At 45.4% G+C, this 16072-nt stretch overlaps 1 protein-coding gene across 1 annotated transcript in view; it reads right to left on the bottom strand.

Moving 5' to 3' along the window:
- The window catches only part of Miga (mitoguardin), a 197121-nt gene that overhangs the window by 41649 nt on the left and 139400 nt on the right, over positions 1–16072 (bottom strand). The window contains exon 12 of the mRNA XM_089565035.1: positions 4041–4175. Within this exon, the coding sequence (XP_089421161.1) occupies positions 4041–4175 (135 nt within the window). The remainder of the gene's footprint in view (positions 1–4040; positions 4176–16072) is intronic.

Here is a 16072-nt window from a genome sequence, read left to right as displayed (position 1 = left end):
ATCATTTTCCGGTATTTCTTTGCGCACTATCATCTCGCTGTAGTAACAACATGTCCACGAGGAAGTCAGTTTTTGATAGCGGAAAATATTTTGAAGCCATGTCTAATACTGATCTTTCATACATTTTGGGTCTCTCGAACCCAGAAGTGGCTGTACTTGAGCTGTCGAAAATAATTTCATCAGCCATCAATAAATGCACATCGCTCCAATCATCCACGAGAAAATATGTTACCCGCATTTCCCGATGGATAACTACTGCTCTGCTAAACTCTCTGAAGAAAAAGAAAACATGTATAAAAAAACTAAACACCGGCCGTTCAATCTTCGTCTTAAATTGAGATATAAAAGGTATTCCAGTGTACTAACATCGCTTCTAAAGAAAGCTAAACGATGTTATTATGAGAACCAGTTATCCAGACATGCTAACAATTCTTAACGAAAGTGGCAGCTGCTTGACGAATTTCTGAATATTCATAAGTCACCTAATGTTGTTAAATCTATTTTCCACGGTGGTGTTACTTTATCTGATCCCGAGGAAATGGCGAATACATTTAGCAATTATTTTTTCAATTCACCTAATTATCCTTTCTCTTCGTTATGCACACCTTCTCTTGAGAGCTGCCCTCACTCCTTTTTTCTTACCCCCACGTGTCCAGACGAAGTTCTATCTGTAATTGCTAACTTAAAGACGACCGGCCCCGGCGTTGACAATATCCATGGGAAGCATGTGAAAATTATCCGGTCATTGCTTGCACCAGTCCTCAGCCACATCTGCAATCTCGTTTTTAAATCTGGCAGTTATCCCAAGCAGCTCAAGATAGCGAAAATAATACCGGTCTTCAAAAAAGGTGATCCAGCTTTGCCAAATAATTATCGACCGATTGGAATTCTTCCTTTTTTTTGACAAAATTTTAGAAAAACTAATTGAAGTAAGGTTGTCTAGTTATAGTGAAAAATTTAACATATTGACAGATAGTCAACACAGCTTTCGGCGCGGACTATCTACAGATGCTGCAATAGCGTCTCTCATAGATTACGTTAGGCTAACAATTGATAAAGGAATGTTCTCAGGAGCGGTTTAAATAGATTTTAACAAAGCATTTGATTCCATTGATCACTCCATCTTGTTTCACAAATTGGAATCTTATGGTATCACTGGACCTCCCCCAATGCTCTTGAAGAGCTTTCTCTGTGACCGAGAGCACACAGTCTCTATTAATGACCATACATCTAACATAGCTTTAATTAACAAGGGTGTTCCACAAGGCTCAATTCTTGGCACTGTATTGTTTTTACTCTACATTAATGATTTACCATCCTGTTTAAAGAATTGCAATAGTATACTATACGCAGATGACTCTACCATGCTATCATCGCACCAGGACATTAATCAACTGATACTTAACCTACAGAATGATCTTAATTCTCTTGAGCGTTGGTGCCACATTAACCGCCAGTCCGTGAACGTCACTAAAACTTGTTTTCAGATTTTCCATCCCCCTCAGAAGCCACTGCCCATCACACCACTTCTATACCTCAATTCTGCTGCTATTTCGCCACAAGATCGAGTTTCTTTTCTGGGTGTTATCATTGAACCTCACTTAAAATTCCATCATCATGTAGCTGAAACGTGCAAGAAAATTTCTTATGGGTTACGCGCACTAATTAAAGCCCGAAGCTATTTCCCAGTCCAAACTTTATTATCTCTTTACTACGCATTCATCCACAGGCACTTACCGTATTTTCCGGTGTATAAGAAGCACCCTTGTATAAGACGCACCTGCCATATATGCAAGCTGTCACTGAAAAAGTTCGTATATAAGACGCACCCGTGTATAAGACGCACCCCAGTTTACCCAGTTAGGCTAGTGAGGCTTAATTAAACACGCTTGCGCGACTTTCGCGAAATGCACCGTACCTGTGAGCAATCCTTAAGCAACGCTAAGTGATCAAAAAAGGCAACACTCACGCCATACCCGTCCACGTTTTAGCAAAAAAAGAAAAAACGATACAGCTCCCCATATGTCCATAACAACATTTTATTTCTACTTGAAACCTTCGAAGTCTTCATCTTCGGATGCGCTATCAAAAGGTTCACCCATTTCTGGAAGCAACTCGGCTGAAACATGCACTACGTACACGGAGCAAAAAAAAGTTGCAAAGGGTGACTAAAAAAGAACGCCGGCTTGTCTTGACAATGGCGAAAAGCACGATTGTCACCATCTTTTGGCGCTTCTCATTACTTTTGCTTGGGGCTTCCGAAACAGCCGCGCGTTTGTGATCCCGGAAGTCGTCATCCCCGCCGTTTGATGACTAAGATCACCTAGAATGTCGCGCACGGCGGTCCCGGTATTGAAGTATTAACCGTGTTACAACCGCGTTATTGGTAGTGATATTTTTTATGTGAAAAAAAGCTTGAGCATGAACCGGAGTAATCGATGAACTCGCAAAAAAAGATGAAAAATTCGCATATAAGACGCACCCTTGTATACGACGCACCAGCAAGATTTTAGAAAAAAAGCAGCGTCTTATACACCGGAAAATACGGTAAACTACGGTATCTCATCTTGGGGTAACGCCTATCATATTCATCTCTGGCCTTTAATAAAACTGCAAAAGCAAGCCATGCGCATCATAACCTACACCCCTCGAATGTCACCCTCCCGCATTTTGTTCATAGATTTAAACGTTCTACCTATCTCGGCCCTTTATTTTTACAGCCTTGGTATCCTATTCTTTAAGATTCTTCATCATCATCATCTCCCGCTAAGCATATTTTCTCCCAGCACGATCGTGAGCAACGTCGTCACACGTTTTGCGCTGCGTAATAACTTTTTACTACCTAAGGTCAGAACTAACTACGGGAAACAATGCCTTCATTTTTCATCCGTATCATTTTGGAACTCTTTGAACATAGACATCAAACAAACTAATACGCTTTCTTTTTTCAAGGTCAAACTAAAGCTTTTCCTTCTTAATTTGTGATTTTTTTTGTTGTTATTGATTCTATGTATCGCGGCATATGTGAGTGTTTTATTGTACATTGTTGTGCATTACAATGTCTGTATTTAAATATTTCAGTAACTAATATTACACTATGTGCCTATATTTATTCTGTTGCGTCGCTAATTAATGTGTTGTGTATTTTATATTATGTTGCATATTGAAATTGATTTTCATGGGAGGTCCCGCCCGCGGTCTTGTACCATGGGACCTCTCGCTGTATACAATTGCAACTTTTATTGTATTCCTCAATAAACTTTCAACTTTCAACCTTTGCTTGCCGAGTCCAGAACCCAGAGGAACACGAACCAATGCTGACGGGATGAAGGAAACAGCATGTGTCCCGTGCGTGCACAGAGTTACGTGCAACCCCTCAAAAAGGTAGTGAGCAAGGCAGGCTGTTCTTTTCTGCCCGGAATAAACCAGGAGGCCCGTGCAGAAAAGGGAAAGAGAAAACAGAGAAAGCACCAGAACAAGTTTGTTGTTGAATGCAGCGTTGGTGTAGGGTACAAGATTCCCATGTCATGCGGCCATTTCCACATCGGTGAGACGAGAGGCTGCATCAACAACCGCCTGCGTGAACACGCCAGTGATGACATCCACAACAGGTCGCAAAGAAATCATCTTGCCATGCATTGTGCAGAGTAAGACAAGTGCGAAGCGTTTTTGAACCGCACTTGCGCCATCTCCAGATATGAACACAAGACCTCGAGGCTCATTTCTGGGCTACAATACACAAAGAGCAAAGGATGCATGCATTAGTAGCCTGTCAGGAGTCCTGTTCCCACAGGAACGTGCTCATCTTAAATAGCGGTCATGAATAAACTTTCCCGAGTGCGTTGCATGTGGTCCTGCTTTTTCCTTTTTTTTTCTTGTTACTGCTCTTGTTATGCTGCTCGCCAGGTGTCCCTTTATATACTGCTTCAATTTTCACAGTAAATCCCTTTGGTTGCTCGCCAGTGCAGGTGTCTGCCTCGTCCTCCCACCTTCACAAAATGGTTCCGTCAGCCTCCCTCCCCGGATGAGAGGGCACCCACCGTCTCCTTGAAGCCTGCCGTGAGCCAGCGATTCTGGATGACCGCCACAACCGGCTGCGGTGGGCTGCCCAGGTCCTCAAAGGCGTCCAGGAGGACATAGTCAATCACCACGTCATACACTGTGGGGCACACCACCTGCAACACGCCACAAGACAGCTCTTGCATCGGCACACTGGGACCACCTTGTCGACAGCCAGCATTCAAGGCGCTTGTGTTAACAGTTAGCTAACGCTGTACACCAAGGCTCACAACAGATGTGTAGGTTGTACCGTATTCTCATAATCATTTTTTCACACACAAAGACGACACAATAAGACAAGGAAGACAGGACGGAGCGCAAACTTGCAACTGTTTTATTCCGGAAAAAGTACATGACATTTATATCACAAAACAAAGTGCACACTCATCGATGCCATGTGCAAGCCAAGTACAGTCGCAAGCAAAAAATATTAGCACAGATCACTGGCGATCAGAATTCGTATATCTCACCACGCGGCGCTGCGGTACGCAGACCTGCTTATCGGGCCGTTTCCATGTTTTGCAGCCTAGGGGGGGACGGCAGGAAGTAAGCTTTATCAAGCGCACACCGCCCGAGCGTTGATGTGCCGACCCTACGTGACTGTGCAGGCTGCATTTATTTTGGCTCTGTTATCAAGCAAAGATGGCTTCTTCCTATTACTGTTTTTTTATGTCCGCGATGGTTTGTCAAAAGGAACTCGCGGGAACAATAGCAGATAGCGCTGCTTTTAGCCAGTAACTTTGCTGGTCCATGGCAGTCCACTGAACCCCCCTAATACTGTAGAATGGGAGCGGCCCGGCACTCTCGTTATCAGCCTCTTCGCCCCCGGCAGCGCCACGCGTTGTCATTCCGGCGCTCTGGTGTTCCGTCTCGTGTGCTAATCTTTTTTACCCGCGACTGTACCTGGGAAAAGCACATAGGAAGAGCACAGGTGACTCACCTCTTATTTAATCTATCTAAAAAGGCAAAATCTTTGTCATACATTATCACATATGGTGTACTAATACATGAACTACCGCTTTTCCTAATATGGTAGGCCTTAGCCAATTCTCACGCAAGTGTGTCAGTGCACAAGATGCTAGTGCCTTGGAGTGTTGCATCACACAGTTTTTTTGCTTTCTGTTTTTTGTCATTATCTTTTCCACACTCACCGATGTGCGCCGGTAGGTGCAAACCAGTACCGTTCCTCAAGGACAAATTGTGTTCCCTTATCTGCTCATTAACACATCAGCCCGACTGCCCAATGTACACCTTCCCACACTTCACAAACTTATTAACATGTTTGATTTTGCAGTCTGAGTTGTGGCTACCATCTTGCGAAACTATGTAGACTACACAGTGAAGAGAGTTTCCTTGGGGCCGAAGAAACCATGGGTACCTTAAACTTATCAGCCAACTAGCCCCACAACACATATCACTGGTTGCACCGTATGGTCTTTCTTTGTTCTTTTGCCCAGTCCATACAACTGTATGCTTGCTACTTTGAATGAAATTACATAATCCCCCCTTGAAATGCCCCTGACCTTGAGGACATCAATAAATAAACGCATAAAAGCATTTCATCTGCGGCGGCCTCATTTGGTCTATTCCAGGCGCCGTCGTATATGTGTTGGACCTTTCTTACCTCACATGACTTGTGTATGATGCTGTTGTGGTCGACTAAACATGTCTCACGTCATTTTGAATGGGAATTTTCTTTGTCCATTTCAGCAGTCGTCTGATCTGCTGTGTGCACGTGGTTTTCCTTCGAGAGGGCAACATCATTAGCAATATGAACAAGATAGTCAAAGTAGCCGCAGGATTCTACACAAGTCTATACAGTAGCCAACGTAATCACGACATGGTGAGGGAACAGCGCAAGGGACAAGGAACGAAACACTGAGAGACACACATGGGTGCTGTTGCTCGCAAGTGAATTTTCATTTCCAAGTGCAGAGAATATATGGCGAAGGGAAAGAGGGGCCGTACGTTGAGAGGAGGGCATGTCTGTCAATAAAACATGCATATGCAAAAGAAGTGGCAGTGAACAGTGATAAAGAGGGGCAGGAGGGGGACGCGAACAGATAAACACTAATGGAAGGTGAAGTCAAAGGGGCTCAAAAGAGGCTCAAATCTTTAAAACCAGAAAACTCCAAGGAATGGAGGGCCTTCAAGCGAATAACATTAAAACCAGTCTCACAAGAAAAATGAGCTCAAAGCCCCCCAAAAAACCAGGAGTTAAACAATAAAACAGAATGATAGGAGCAGTGAAACATTCGAGCCAAGTGACCAGTCACAACGCATGCCCAGCTCAGAAAGACAGACAGACGGTGCACTAACACAGTGGTCCTTGGCATAACAGATTTTGATGGCTTCAATCATCTCTCCAGAAGTATGGTCTTGTCATCACACATACATCGAATATTGGAGTGCAAGTTTTACTTTCATATTTTTTGCAGTGTCTGGCCAGATTCCTGGAGATGGCAATGTTACCAGCATTGTTGTCATGTTCTTGCAGGCTGATATTTATGCACCTTCCCGTTTGACCAAAGTACTCCTTCCCGCAGGACAAAGGCACTGAACAGATGACACCGAAGGCACAAGAAATGTGGGGATTGCTGTGCGTTTACCCACAGCCATGGTGAATTCATGGGTTATTGATTTTCACGTAGACAGAAGCGAGCTAATTGGGTGCGGAAAAATCCATGGCAATTGCAAACTTTCTTTGAACTGTGGCCGACATTGTGCCGAAAGGGCAAAAGAACAACTTTTTTGCAATCACTCTCATTGGGTGAACGTTTCTTATTTATGCTGCCGATACCAGGAGCAGTAAAGGGTAGCCTGCTGCAAGGAACCGGCCTCAAGCCGATGTTCACAGGTTTTCTGAAGAACATAACGAAAGCACAGGCTGATAATGCCTCGTTTTACTAACTTCAAGTGGGCGGACATATATCAAAGGAGCGGTTTTTTGCCTTTGGGTTCATAGGACCAGCAGGCACGCGCAGCAGAAAACTGAAGCTGCAAGTCAAAGTCCAAGAATTCAGATGTTAATAATGCCCCATGCCTGGCACTGCAAGGCCACCGCGCTTAGTCAAAACGATGACGAAACGACATTCAGCTCGAAAGGCGCGCTCGAGGTAGACCTGGCTCTGGGAATAAAAGGACCAACCTCAATCTTGGGTTCTCCCCTATGCCTACCTGCACGGCTCCAGTGTCCTTGGGTCGTGACAGTGGTGGACCCGCCTCCCATGACCAGCTGGAGGCTCCAAGGTTGGTCCCCCAAAGTCTTCCCTCTTGACGGAGCCTTCCACTGCACTCATGGCAGCGCCCGCCCTGTCTGCGACTGCTCCTACCGGCAGTTATCTCACCCTTCCCACCCCTAAGCCCTCTCACGTCAACCAGTTCGAGGGTGCCGAGGACTGGCTGGCTCACTACGCCGTCAACTTCCGAGTACGCACGCCAACAATGACCGCCGGGAGAGCGCCGAGTGTGCCCTAACCTCTCGCACCCAACCCCCAAACGAGGGCGTCGCAACGTAAGTCGAGGATGTGACAAGTCTTTACCATCGTGCCGACCCAGCCATGAGTGAAGAAAAGAAGCTGCAGCACCTGATGCGCGGCATCAAAGACCAACCTCTTCTCTGGCCTCATAAGGAACCCCGCCAATATCGTCGCGGAGTTTCTGGCCGACGCTATGTGTATGTAGAAACTGCTGCAGCAGAGGCACAGTCAGTATTCTTGGCAACAGCGTCCCCACTGTCCACACTGGACCGGATCGCCTCCAATCCAGGCAAAATCCAAGCAGTGTTTGCCCCTGGCGTAGGTCTAGTACACACTCAGAGCACCAGTCGCTGCAGTTGTTCCAGCGCTGCAGCCAGACCCCTCTGTTCCAGCATCGTACCTAGCTGCCATACAGCCAGTGACATCGGATGTTGTGCGCCGCCCAGCCCCATTTTCTGGCCCCTCACCTTACACTCCTCCAATGGTAGCAGTGCACAACCGCTTCTCTACGGGGCTGATCGGCGTCAGGCACTGCGGAAGACCGATCTTTGGAGTGCCCCATATCAGCGACCACTCTGCTACCACTGTGGCGAGACAGGTCATCCCTACCAGTGGTGCCCTTATCGCCAACTGGGACTGCGAGCATTTTCCTCTGACAGCCCTCGTCCACAACCTGGTGAGCGGAATCAAGACATTGTCAAGCATACGTCACCCGCCAGCGTAGTTCCCCGCCTTCTCCGTGGCACGAGTCACAATCGCCTTCTCCACGCCAATCTTTGCCCTCTGGGTAACATTATGCCGCCGCACAACTTGTTTCTTCGAGCCCTCGTCGGGAAAACTAGATCCGGTGGCCTTTAGAGGCAAGGCCGCCAAACGCCGATTCGCCGAAAAGCTTACACTGCGGCACCGATCGAATCGCCCCCGACATCAAATGCCCCACTGCCGCACAGTTTTCCCCACTGCGGCGATCCAATTGCCTTGACATCACCCACCGCATCGCTGCACAGTTTTCACTGCCGCAGCAATCCAATCGCTCCAAAGCCGAACCCCGAATCGACGAGTAGCTTCCGCTGCTGCACCACTCGAGACACTCCCAACTGACATCGACAGGCAGCGCTCAAGAGTGGATCTCCTCAGACATCCCTGTTCTTGTAGATACGAAGATCAGCGCACTGGTCAATACCGGTGCGGATTACTCCCAACCTTAGCGGCCGACTTACGGTGACCCTGAAAAGAGTGAGGACACCATGGAAGGGCCAGACACAGGTTAATTAAGGCTGCAGTTTGAGCGCATTGGTATTGATTCATAGTGAAAACAGTGCGGGAAAATGGGACGAATGAATAAAGGCACAACACAAGCGCTGTTGTGTACATGTCACACCACTTGGTGGTATGTGTATGGCCTGGGTTACGGCGTGAGGCTGCACATTCGTCGCCACGTTTCTCGTTCTGCGCGAATGCTCTCGCGATGTCATCCTTGGTATCAACTTCCTGCGGGAGCAGAGTGGCACTATCGACCTCCCGAATTCTTTGGTGACATCTCCCACCAAAATGGCTGGAGAAAAGCCTGAGCACAAGGGCTCCCGTCAGCACTGCGAGTCGCCGATGACCACATCACGGTGCCACCACGCACCAGCATCCCCGCTAGAGTTACCTGTGACGAGCCACATCGAGGACTCCGGGTTACTGAGCCTAATGTAGCCCTCTTACTGACTATGGGGACTTCTGTGGCACGAGGTCTTGGCCAGAGGTACTCGTTACCAATGTCTCCAATGAGCATCACCATCTGTTCTGTGGCACAGCCTTAGCGTACGTCGGCCATGTTCAGGAAGTGGCCGAATGCTTTTCTAGCTAGGAAACTCCACCTAGAGTTGGACGAGAAGCGGTCAACGACGCTGACATAAATCCAGGCCTTCTAACCGCTGAAAAAAGGAAGCCGCAGGACCTCTTGCACAAGTTTGGTGCGTGTTTCAGATCCTCGTCCAAAGTGCAACAAACGCTAACAGTTTAACACCGCATCATCATGCGTGAAGGCACTTGGCCCATCCATCAGCAGCCCTATTGTGTGTCCCCTCGTGAGAGAGATATGCTATCCACAAGCAGGGCAGTGAGATGCTCGCAGACAGCGTCATCCAACCATCAAGCAGTCCGTGGTCGCCTCTTGTCATCCTCATCGGCTATCATCGTTCTGCCTCTGGAGTGGGGTGCTTTTAATAAGAACTCCACTTCCAGTCTGGAAACTGATCTCATCTGATCTTCGAGACTAAGTCCTCCTTGCCTGTCATGACGAACTCAGGGCAAACCTTGCCGATACTGGCAGCTGCGCAACATCCCTCGGAGCATCGTGACGTCAACATGACCAAGCATGTCGCTGCCAAGCGCATAAGAAGGACCCTCGGCCGAGCTTTTTGGCAGCAGTGGCAGCAGCAGCAGCCTTGTCGAGCGGCTGTGAACATTGTTCTACTGCATATCTGCAGGTTAGTCAAAAATTCCTCTGTATTATTCTTACCTCTCTTCGTTACCCTTGCTGCTGCTGCTGATCTTTCGTTGTAGTTGTTCTGTTTCTCTCGTAGTTGACTGTGTGTGAAATTGTACTTAGCGCGTGCTGCCATGCCTGCGGAGGTGTGTGCGACCTGTCATAACGACTGCCCAGACGACGATGAGGGGATTGCACTTGTACGCATCACTTTGGAATGTGCTCGCGAGTTGCGGAATCGACGTTCAGGTCAAAGGGGGAAGCATGGCATAAGGCGTGGCACTGTCCAACATGTTGGTGTGCAAGCACAAGGGGCAGCCAGAGGGGCAGGTCGAACACGGAGCAGGAAACTGACTATGCCAGCTTCTTCATTGAGCACAAATGATAAACGGGAACAGCTTGTGACATGGAAGTGCACGGTGGAGAACACTGAGCCGTCAGTGCAAACAATCTCAGATCAGTGTGACACAATTCTTCAGCACATTACCCGTCAAGATAAGAACATAGCCGAATTAAGGAAACGGGTTGATGCTATAGAAAGCAGGGAACCCTCGCTTTACTGTGAGCAGATAATGAAGGATACCAATGATCTTGAGGAGCAAAGTAGGAAGTTAAACCTCGAATTCCACAGGATTTCAGAAAGTGAAAATGAAGACCTGCTGTCGAAGGTTAACACTGTTACGAGCAAGGTGAGTCTGCCTGCGATCACTGTGAGTGATGTGGTCGCAGTGCATCGATTGCCAGCAGCTAAAGATAAGGTCCCAGCGATTATTGCCCGGTTTTCAAGGCAATCACAGAAAGATCTGTTCTTGAGCAAGAGGGCAGAACTGAACCAAATGAAAACAAACTGCTTTATGCTCAAGAACTAGACAAAAAGGAACAAAGAGTTGCTTAGGGACGCAAAAAACTGGGCTAAAAACAACAACTTTAAGTACATTTGGCACAGAAATGAGAAAACTTTTGTCACATAGCGAGACGGAGCGAATGCAATTCATGTTGCGTGTATAACACATTTGGATAAAGCTGTTTAGCTTCATTACGTGTTCCTTTTTCATTAGTTTCTTTTTTTTTGCAGTTTCAGTTTTGTCAGTGCCCACATCAAGGTACAATTCTTTCATTGCACATGGCATTAGACACTTATGGTTGTGTAATGCCAAGTGAATTTCTGAGCGTTTACGAATCTCAGAACCCGCAACCCTTTAGTGTATTTCATTTAAATGCTCGTTCAGCGGTGTCTAAGACGGCCGATCTTGAGTTGCTCTTTACGCAGTTAGGCTTTGATTTTGATACGGTCATGCTGACCAAAACTTGGTATACTGAACATAACAATGTTTTCAAGTTTCTTTTGTACGACTCACACTTTATCAATCGCACGAACAGTCGCGGTGGTGGCGTACTATTAGTGGTAAAAAAACATTTTCAATCAGACGTGTTGCATGAATTTCCTTTTGTCAACCCTGATTATGAAGTCCTGTCTCTCGTTATCGAAAGGAAGGCTGTGGCGGCTATCTATCGCCCCCCAAACGGAAACTTAAAATCCTTTTTTGCCTTTCTCGAATTTTTCTAATCTTTCATAAGCGAAAACAAAAATGATGTCATTTTAGGTGGTGATTTCAATATCAACCTCCTTGTAGATAACCCCACGAAAATTGAATTTGAAAATCTATTGAATTCCTTGGCTCTTCTGAATGTGATTTCCAATCCTGCACGTGTTACACTGCAGTGTGAATCACTAATTCGCCCATTCATAGCCACTACACACATGCCTGTACCAAACGCAGGTGCAGTAAACACAGATGACCACCGTGACACTTTTATGTGCGTTCCGAAAAGTAAATTTCGTAATACAAAAGTGACAACTAAATTACTTCGAGATATTTAGACAAAAACTGAACAATTTCAAAGAGGAAGTTAATAGCCATGATTGGAGCGACGTTCTCAAGGAAACAGCTGCTGAAAGGGCTTATGCTTTGTTTTTAACGGCCTTTTTACGTATACACAACAAGTGTTTTCCTTATAAACATGCAGAGAAACGTAAGAACATTAGGAAGCCATGAATCACACCTGTCTTGGTGAAGAAAATTCGTAAAAAGGATAGGCTTTACAAGAAGTTTGAAAGAACACGAGACCCTGACGAGTTTAAAGCGTTTAAAGTGTCTCGAAATAAACTGACAACGAAAATACGGAGTGCGTGCTATCAATATTTTTGTGACAAGTTTTCCTCTATGAATAAGTCGGATGAATTATGGAGGAAACTGAACGCACTTCTGGTCTTCAGGTTCAAGCCCAATAACAACAATTCAGAATGGGGTAAGGAATTGACAGGCATTGACTTAGCTAATGCATTTAACAGCCACTTTACAGAACTTAAAGAACTTAAAGAACCCTGGCGATCAAGTCTGGGTGTGGGTTCCTGTTCGCAAGCGGGGTCGCTCCGAGAAGCTTCTGCGCCGCTACTTCGGCCCGTACGAAGCGCTGCGCAAACTCAGCGACGTCACCTACAAAGTGATTCTGCAAGGAACTGTTTGTACGTCCCGACGGCCAACAAAGTCGGAAGTCATACACGTTGCCCGGATGAAGCCCTTCCACGCCCGCTAGGTCAAGCCTACGGTTCTACTTGACCTCGCCACGCAGCATCGGGACGATGCTTTTTCCACCGGGAGGGGCAATGCCGCGACGCATTACTGGCGCCGCCTAGTAGTCGCGCTCAGGAGGCTGGCACGCGCTCTTCTTCGCCTGAGAGCTCGCTCGCTAGTCGGTTAGCCGGCCGGGCTGTTTCCGCTGGCGCTTGGACGTTGTGCCAAATATAAACCTGCCTACCTGCTTCTGTGACAATGTATCTAGTAATTTCGTCGATTCAAATACTCTTGATACTCGAAAAGAGAAATCTATGTTCTTAACGCCAATACCACAAACAGAGGTAATATCGGTTTTCATGGGCTTAAATAACAGTTAAAGTGCTCAAGCAGACTACATTGTAATAAAACCAGTAAAGCATATGATAGAAGACATAGCAAGGTGCTTAACTCAAATATACAACCTTTGCTTATCTCAAGGAACCTTTAAGTGAGTGCACTGCACAGGAAAGGAAGTAAGAGTGATTTTACAAACTTTAGACCCGTGTCAATACTTCCCGTTTTTTTCGAAACGATATAAAAATGATTCTCTCTAGAATAACAAAGTTTAGTGAACAAACAGTGCAACATTCTTCACGACACGCCGTACGGCTCCAGAAAACACAGATCAACAGAAATGGCACTGCTGGGGCAAAAGGAATTTATTCTAGAATCTCTCGAAAACAAAGAAGTAGCCCTTGGGGTATATGTCGATTTCACAAAAGCTTTTGATTACTTAGGGGGGACACTGGTCTTAGACCTATTTTCCTTATTTTTAGTCCCATCCTAATGAAACCTTGCTCAGTTTTTTATACTGATTTCAACAATGAAATCATCTCTCTCATTCATTAGTCGGTTCCCCAGATAATTAATTTTAATTAGTCACTAATTAGTACCTCGGTGCAGAAAAAAAACTGCTCAATAAAAAAATCATTTTTAATCCATGGCTACATAGTATGGTGAGTAAAGAGTGCAATAATCAAAACTGTTTTTCCATTTTACCCTCATTAGTAACTTTACAGCACTTAGAATATCGATGTTCGAGGTGTGAACGTAATGCTAAATTATAAATCTTTGGAGCGAGACTGAACAAATCTGCTTTGATTATTGCGCACACTGTGCCTTCAGCTTCCCTTGGCAAGCAATATGACATCTCTGTCTCACCCAGATGTTGAGATATCGACATACTAAGACAGCCAGACGTCCAAAATTTTCATGCCATTAAATTATCTGCTCCTGCATAAATTAAGCCCACACGATGATCTGAATTTAATAATATGGTCGAAATGTTGACTTCTTGAAGGAAAAAATTGGTGCAATTGGAAAATAATAGCTGGAGATTCCACAAATGTCACTTTTTGAAAACCGATTTTTTGCTTTCAAACACCAGTGCCCCCCCTTAAATCACTCCATCCTGCTAAAAAAACATGAAATGTATGGCTTCCGTGGAACTGCGCTATCGCTTTTGACATCCTACCTAAATGACCGAAATCAGTATGTGCACTTAAATCATCCTACTCATCCCGTGTATTGCCCATTTCTGCAGGTGTGCCTCAAGCGAGTATTCTTGGCCCGTTTCTGTTTAGCTTGTACCTGAATGACACCGCAAGCATCGATCCTACGGTGAAATTTGTCATTTACGCGGATGATGTGACACTGTTGTTCACTGCAGCTAGACCAGATGAGGTCATCACTAGAGCAAACAAAACTCTCCGAGAAATGAGACATACGGGCTGAACTGAACAAATTAAAAGTAAACGTTAGTAAAAGAAAGGCTGTCCTATACCGTGCGGAAAACAAAAATATCAGCACTAACAGAGACATTAAGTTGAACAACTCAAAGATAGAGATAGTAAATGCATTTAAAATACTTGGAGTATATTTCAGCGCAAATATGACGTGGGTCAATCACGTGGGCCACGTTATCTCAAAACTGTCTTGCACCGTGGGAGCAACGTACGCAAACAGATATACTCTACCTCCAAAGGTTAAACTTTCATTGTACAATGCACTATTCCACTCACACACAAACTATTGCCAACCAGTCTGGGGGAATGCGACCGAAAGAAATTTGCAAAAAAATCCTGACATTGCAAAAAAAAAATGCTAAGAAATATTGAAAATGTCCCCGGAAGTCACCATTCCCACCCTTTGCTCTCGTAGTATTGTATAATTAAAATAGACAGCCTATACCCACACTGCTTGTGCTCACACTATAGGTTTTAAATAAAAAAACAATACCCATTGTCTATTACGCTTGGCATCTCTTTGTAAAAGGACACTACCTTATAGAAGCACACAGTCTTGGTTAGTAAAAACGTGCAGGACAGATTATGGACGACAAATGATAAACAGAATGTTACCACACTTGTTAAATTTTTGTTATAGAAACGGTATTACTCCCGAGATAAATTCAAAGAGAGAACAGAAACTGCTGTTCATAGACAACGATCCGTTCATATGATATGGTGTATTTCTCCCATTCTTCATATGTACACTGTACCCTTCATTGAGCAACACTTCTCGCATTGTTTTTCTTTGTCTTTTGCTTTACTTATGTAACGTTATTCTTTTTTATCAAGCTTTTTCAGGCATGTACTTTCACTTATCACTGGTGTCACATGCAGTTCAATTAGAATTATTTTGTTTGTTTTCCTTGTACAAGCCAATCTGACTTTGTAAACAAGGTATTTCTGTATTGTGATCTGTACTGTTCTTATGCCGCTCTGCCATTATCTTTTTAATTTTGTTTTATTTTCTTCTTTTGTTTCTTGAATTTCTGTACTCTGGGGAGCTGGGAACTAGTCAAGTTTTTTTCCCTAAAGAATTTATTTATTTATTTAAGTGTGTCTGGATGATTGTTTTTCCAAGACAGGGGGGTATGTTATGTTTTGTATGTTGTGAAGGGGGTCGAGGGCCGCTCAAGCTGCACTGTCGCAGCTTTTACCTCGGCCTCCTCCATTTTGTGAAAATGGACATCAATAAAGGAAAGAAAGAAAGCCTAATCAGCTTGGATTGCAGGCTGATGATCACCTGATGTTCATTTAGAAAACCCATGCCCAAGATCCCATTGCTGCAGCCATACAAAGGTTGCATGACAGGCAGGGTGGCGCACTAAGGTGGCCAGCGTGGATTTGTGAGCCGTCCGCCGAAGTGACTTTCTTCAGTTGTGCGGGGAACACTCCATTCATGACCGAATAGTCAGCTCCTGTGTCGCCTAGAATGGTAACTGTACGGCCGTGGATGGCCACTGCCAGGTCGTCTTGAGTTGCACGTCGTCCTCAACGTCTGGTCATGGCTTCGTCGGACACATGAATCACGGGTAGGGCATGTCAGCAATGCTTTGCTGGGTGGCGGCCTAAACTCTGACAGCATCATGGCTGAGCTCCTCTGTCTATGCGGCATCACAGCATAGTGGGTGTGGCGTGGTCGCTGGAGGATCT

Source organism: Amblyomma mixtum, chromosome 10, assembly GCF_055824585.1.
Source record: "Amblyomma mixtum isolate Tamu chromosome 10, ASM5582458v1, whole genome shotgun sequence".
Classification (NCBI taxonomy): domain Eukaryota; kingdom Metazoa; phylum Arthropoda; class Arachnida; order Ixodida; family Ixodidae; genus Amblyomma; species Amblyomma mixtum.
The sequence above is the reverse complement of the archived record's forward strand: the minus strand, read 5'-3'. Positions and strand labels throughout refer to the sequence as shown.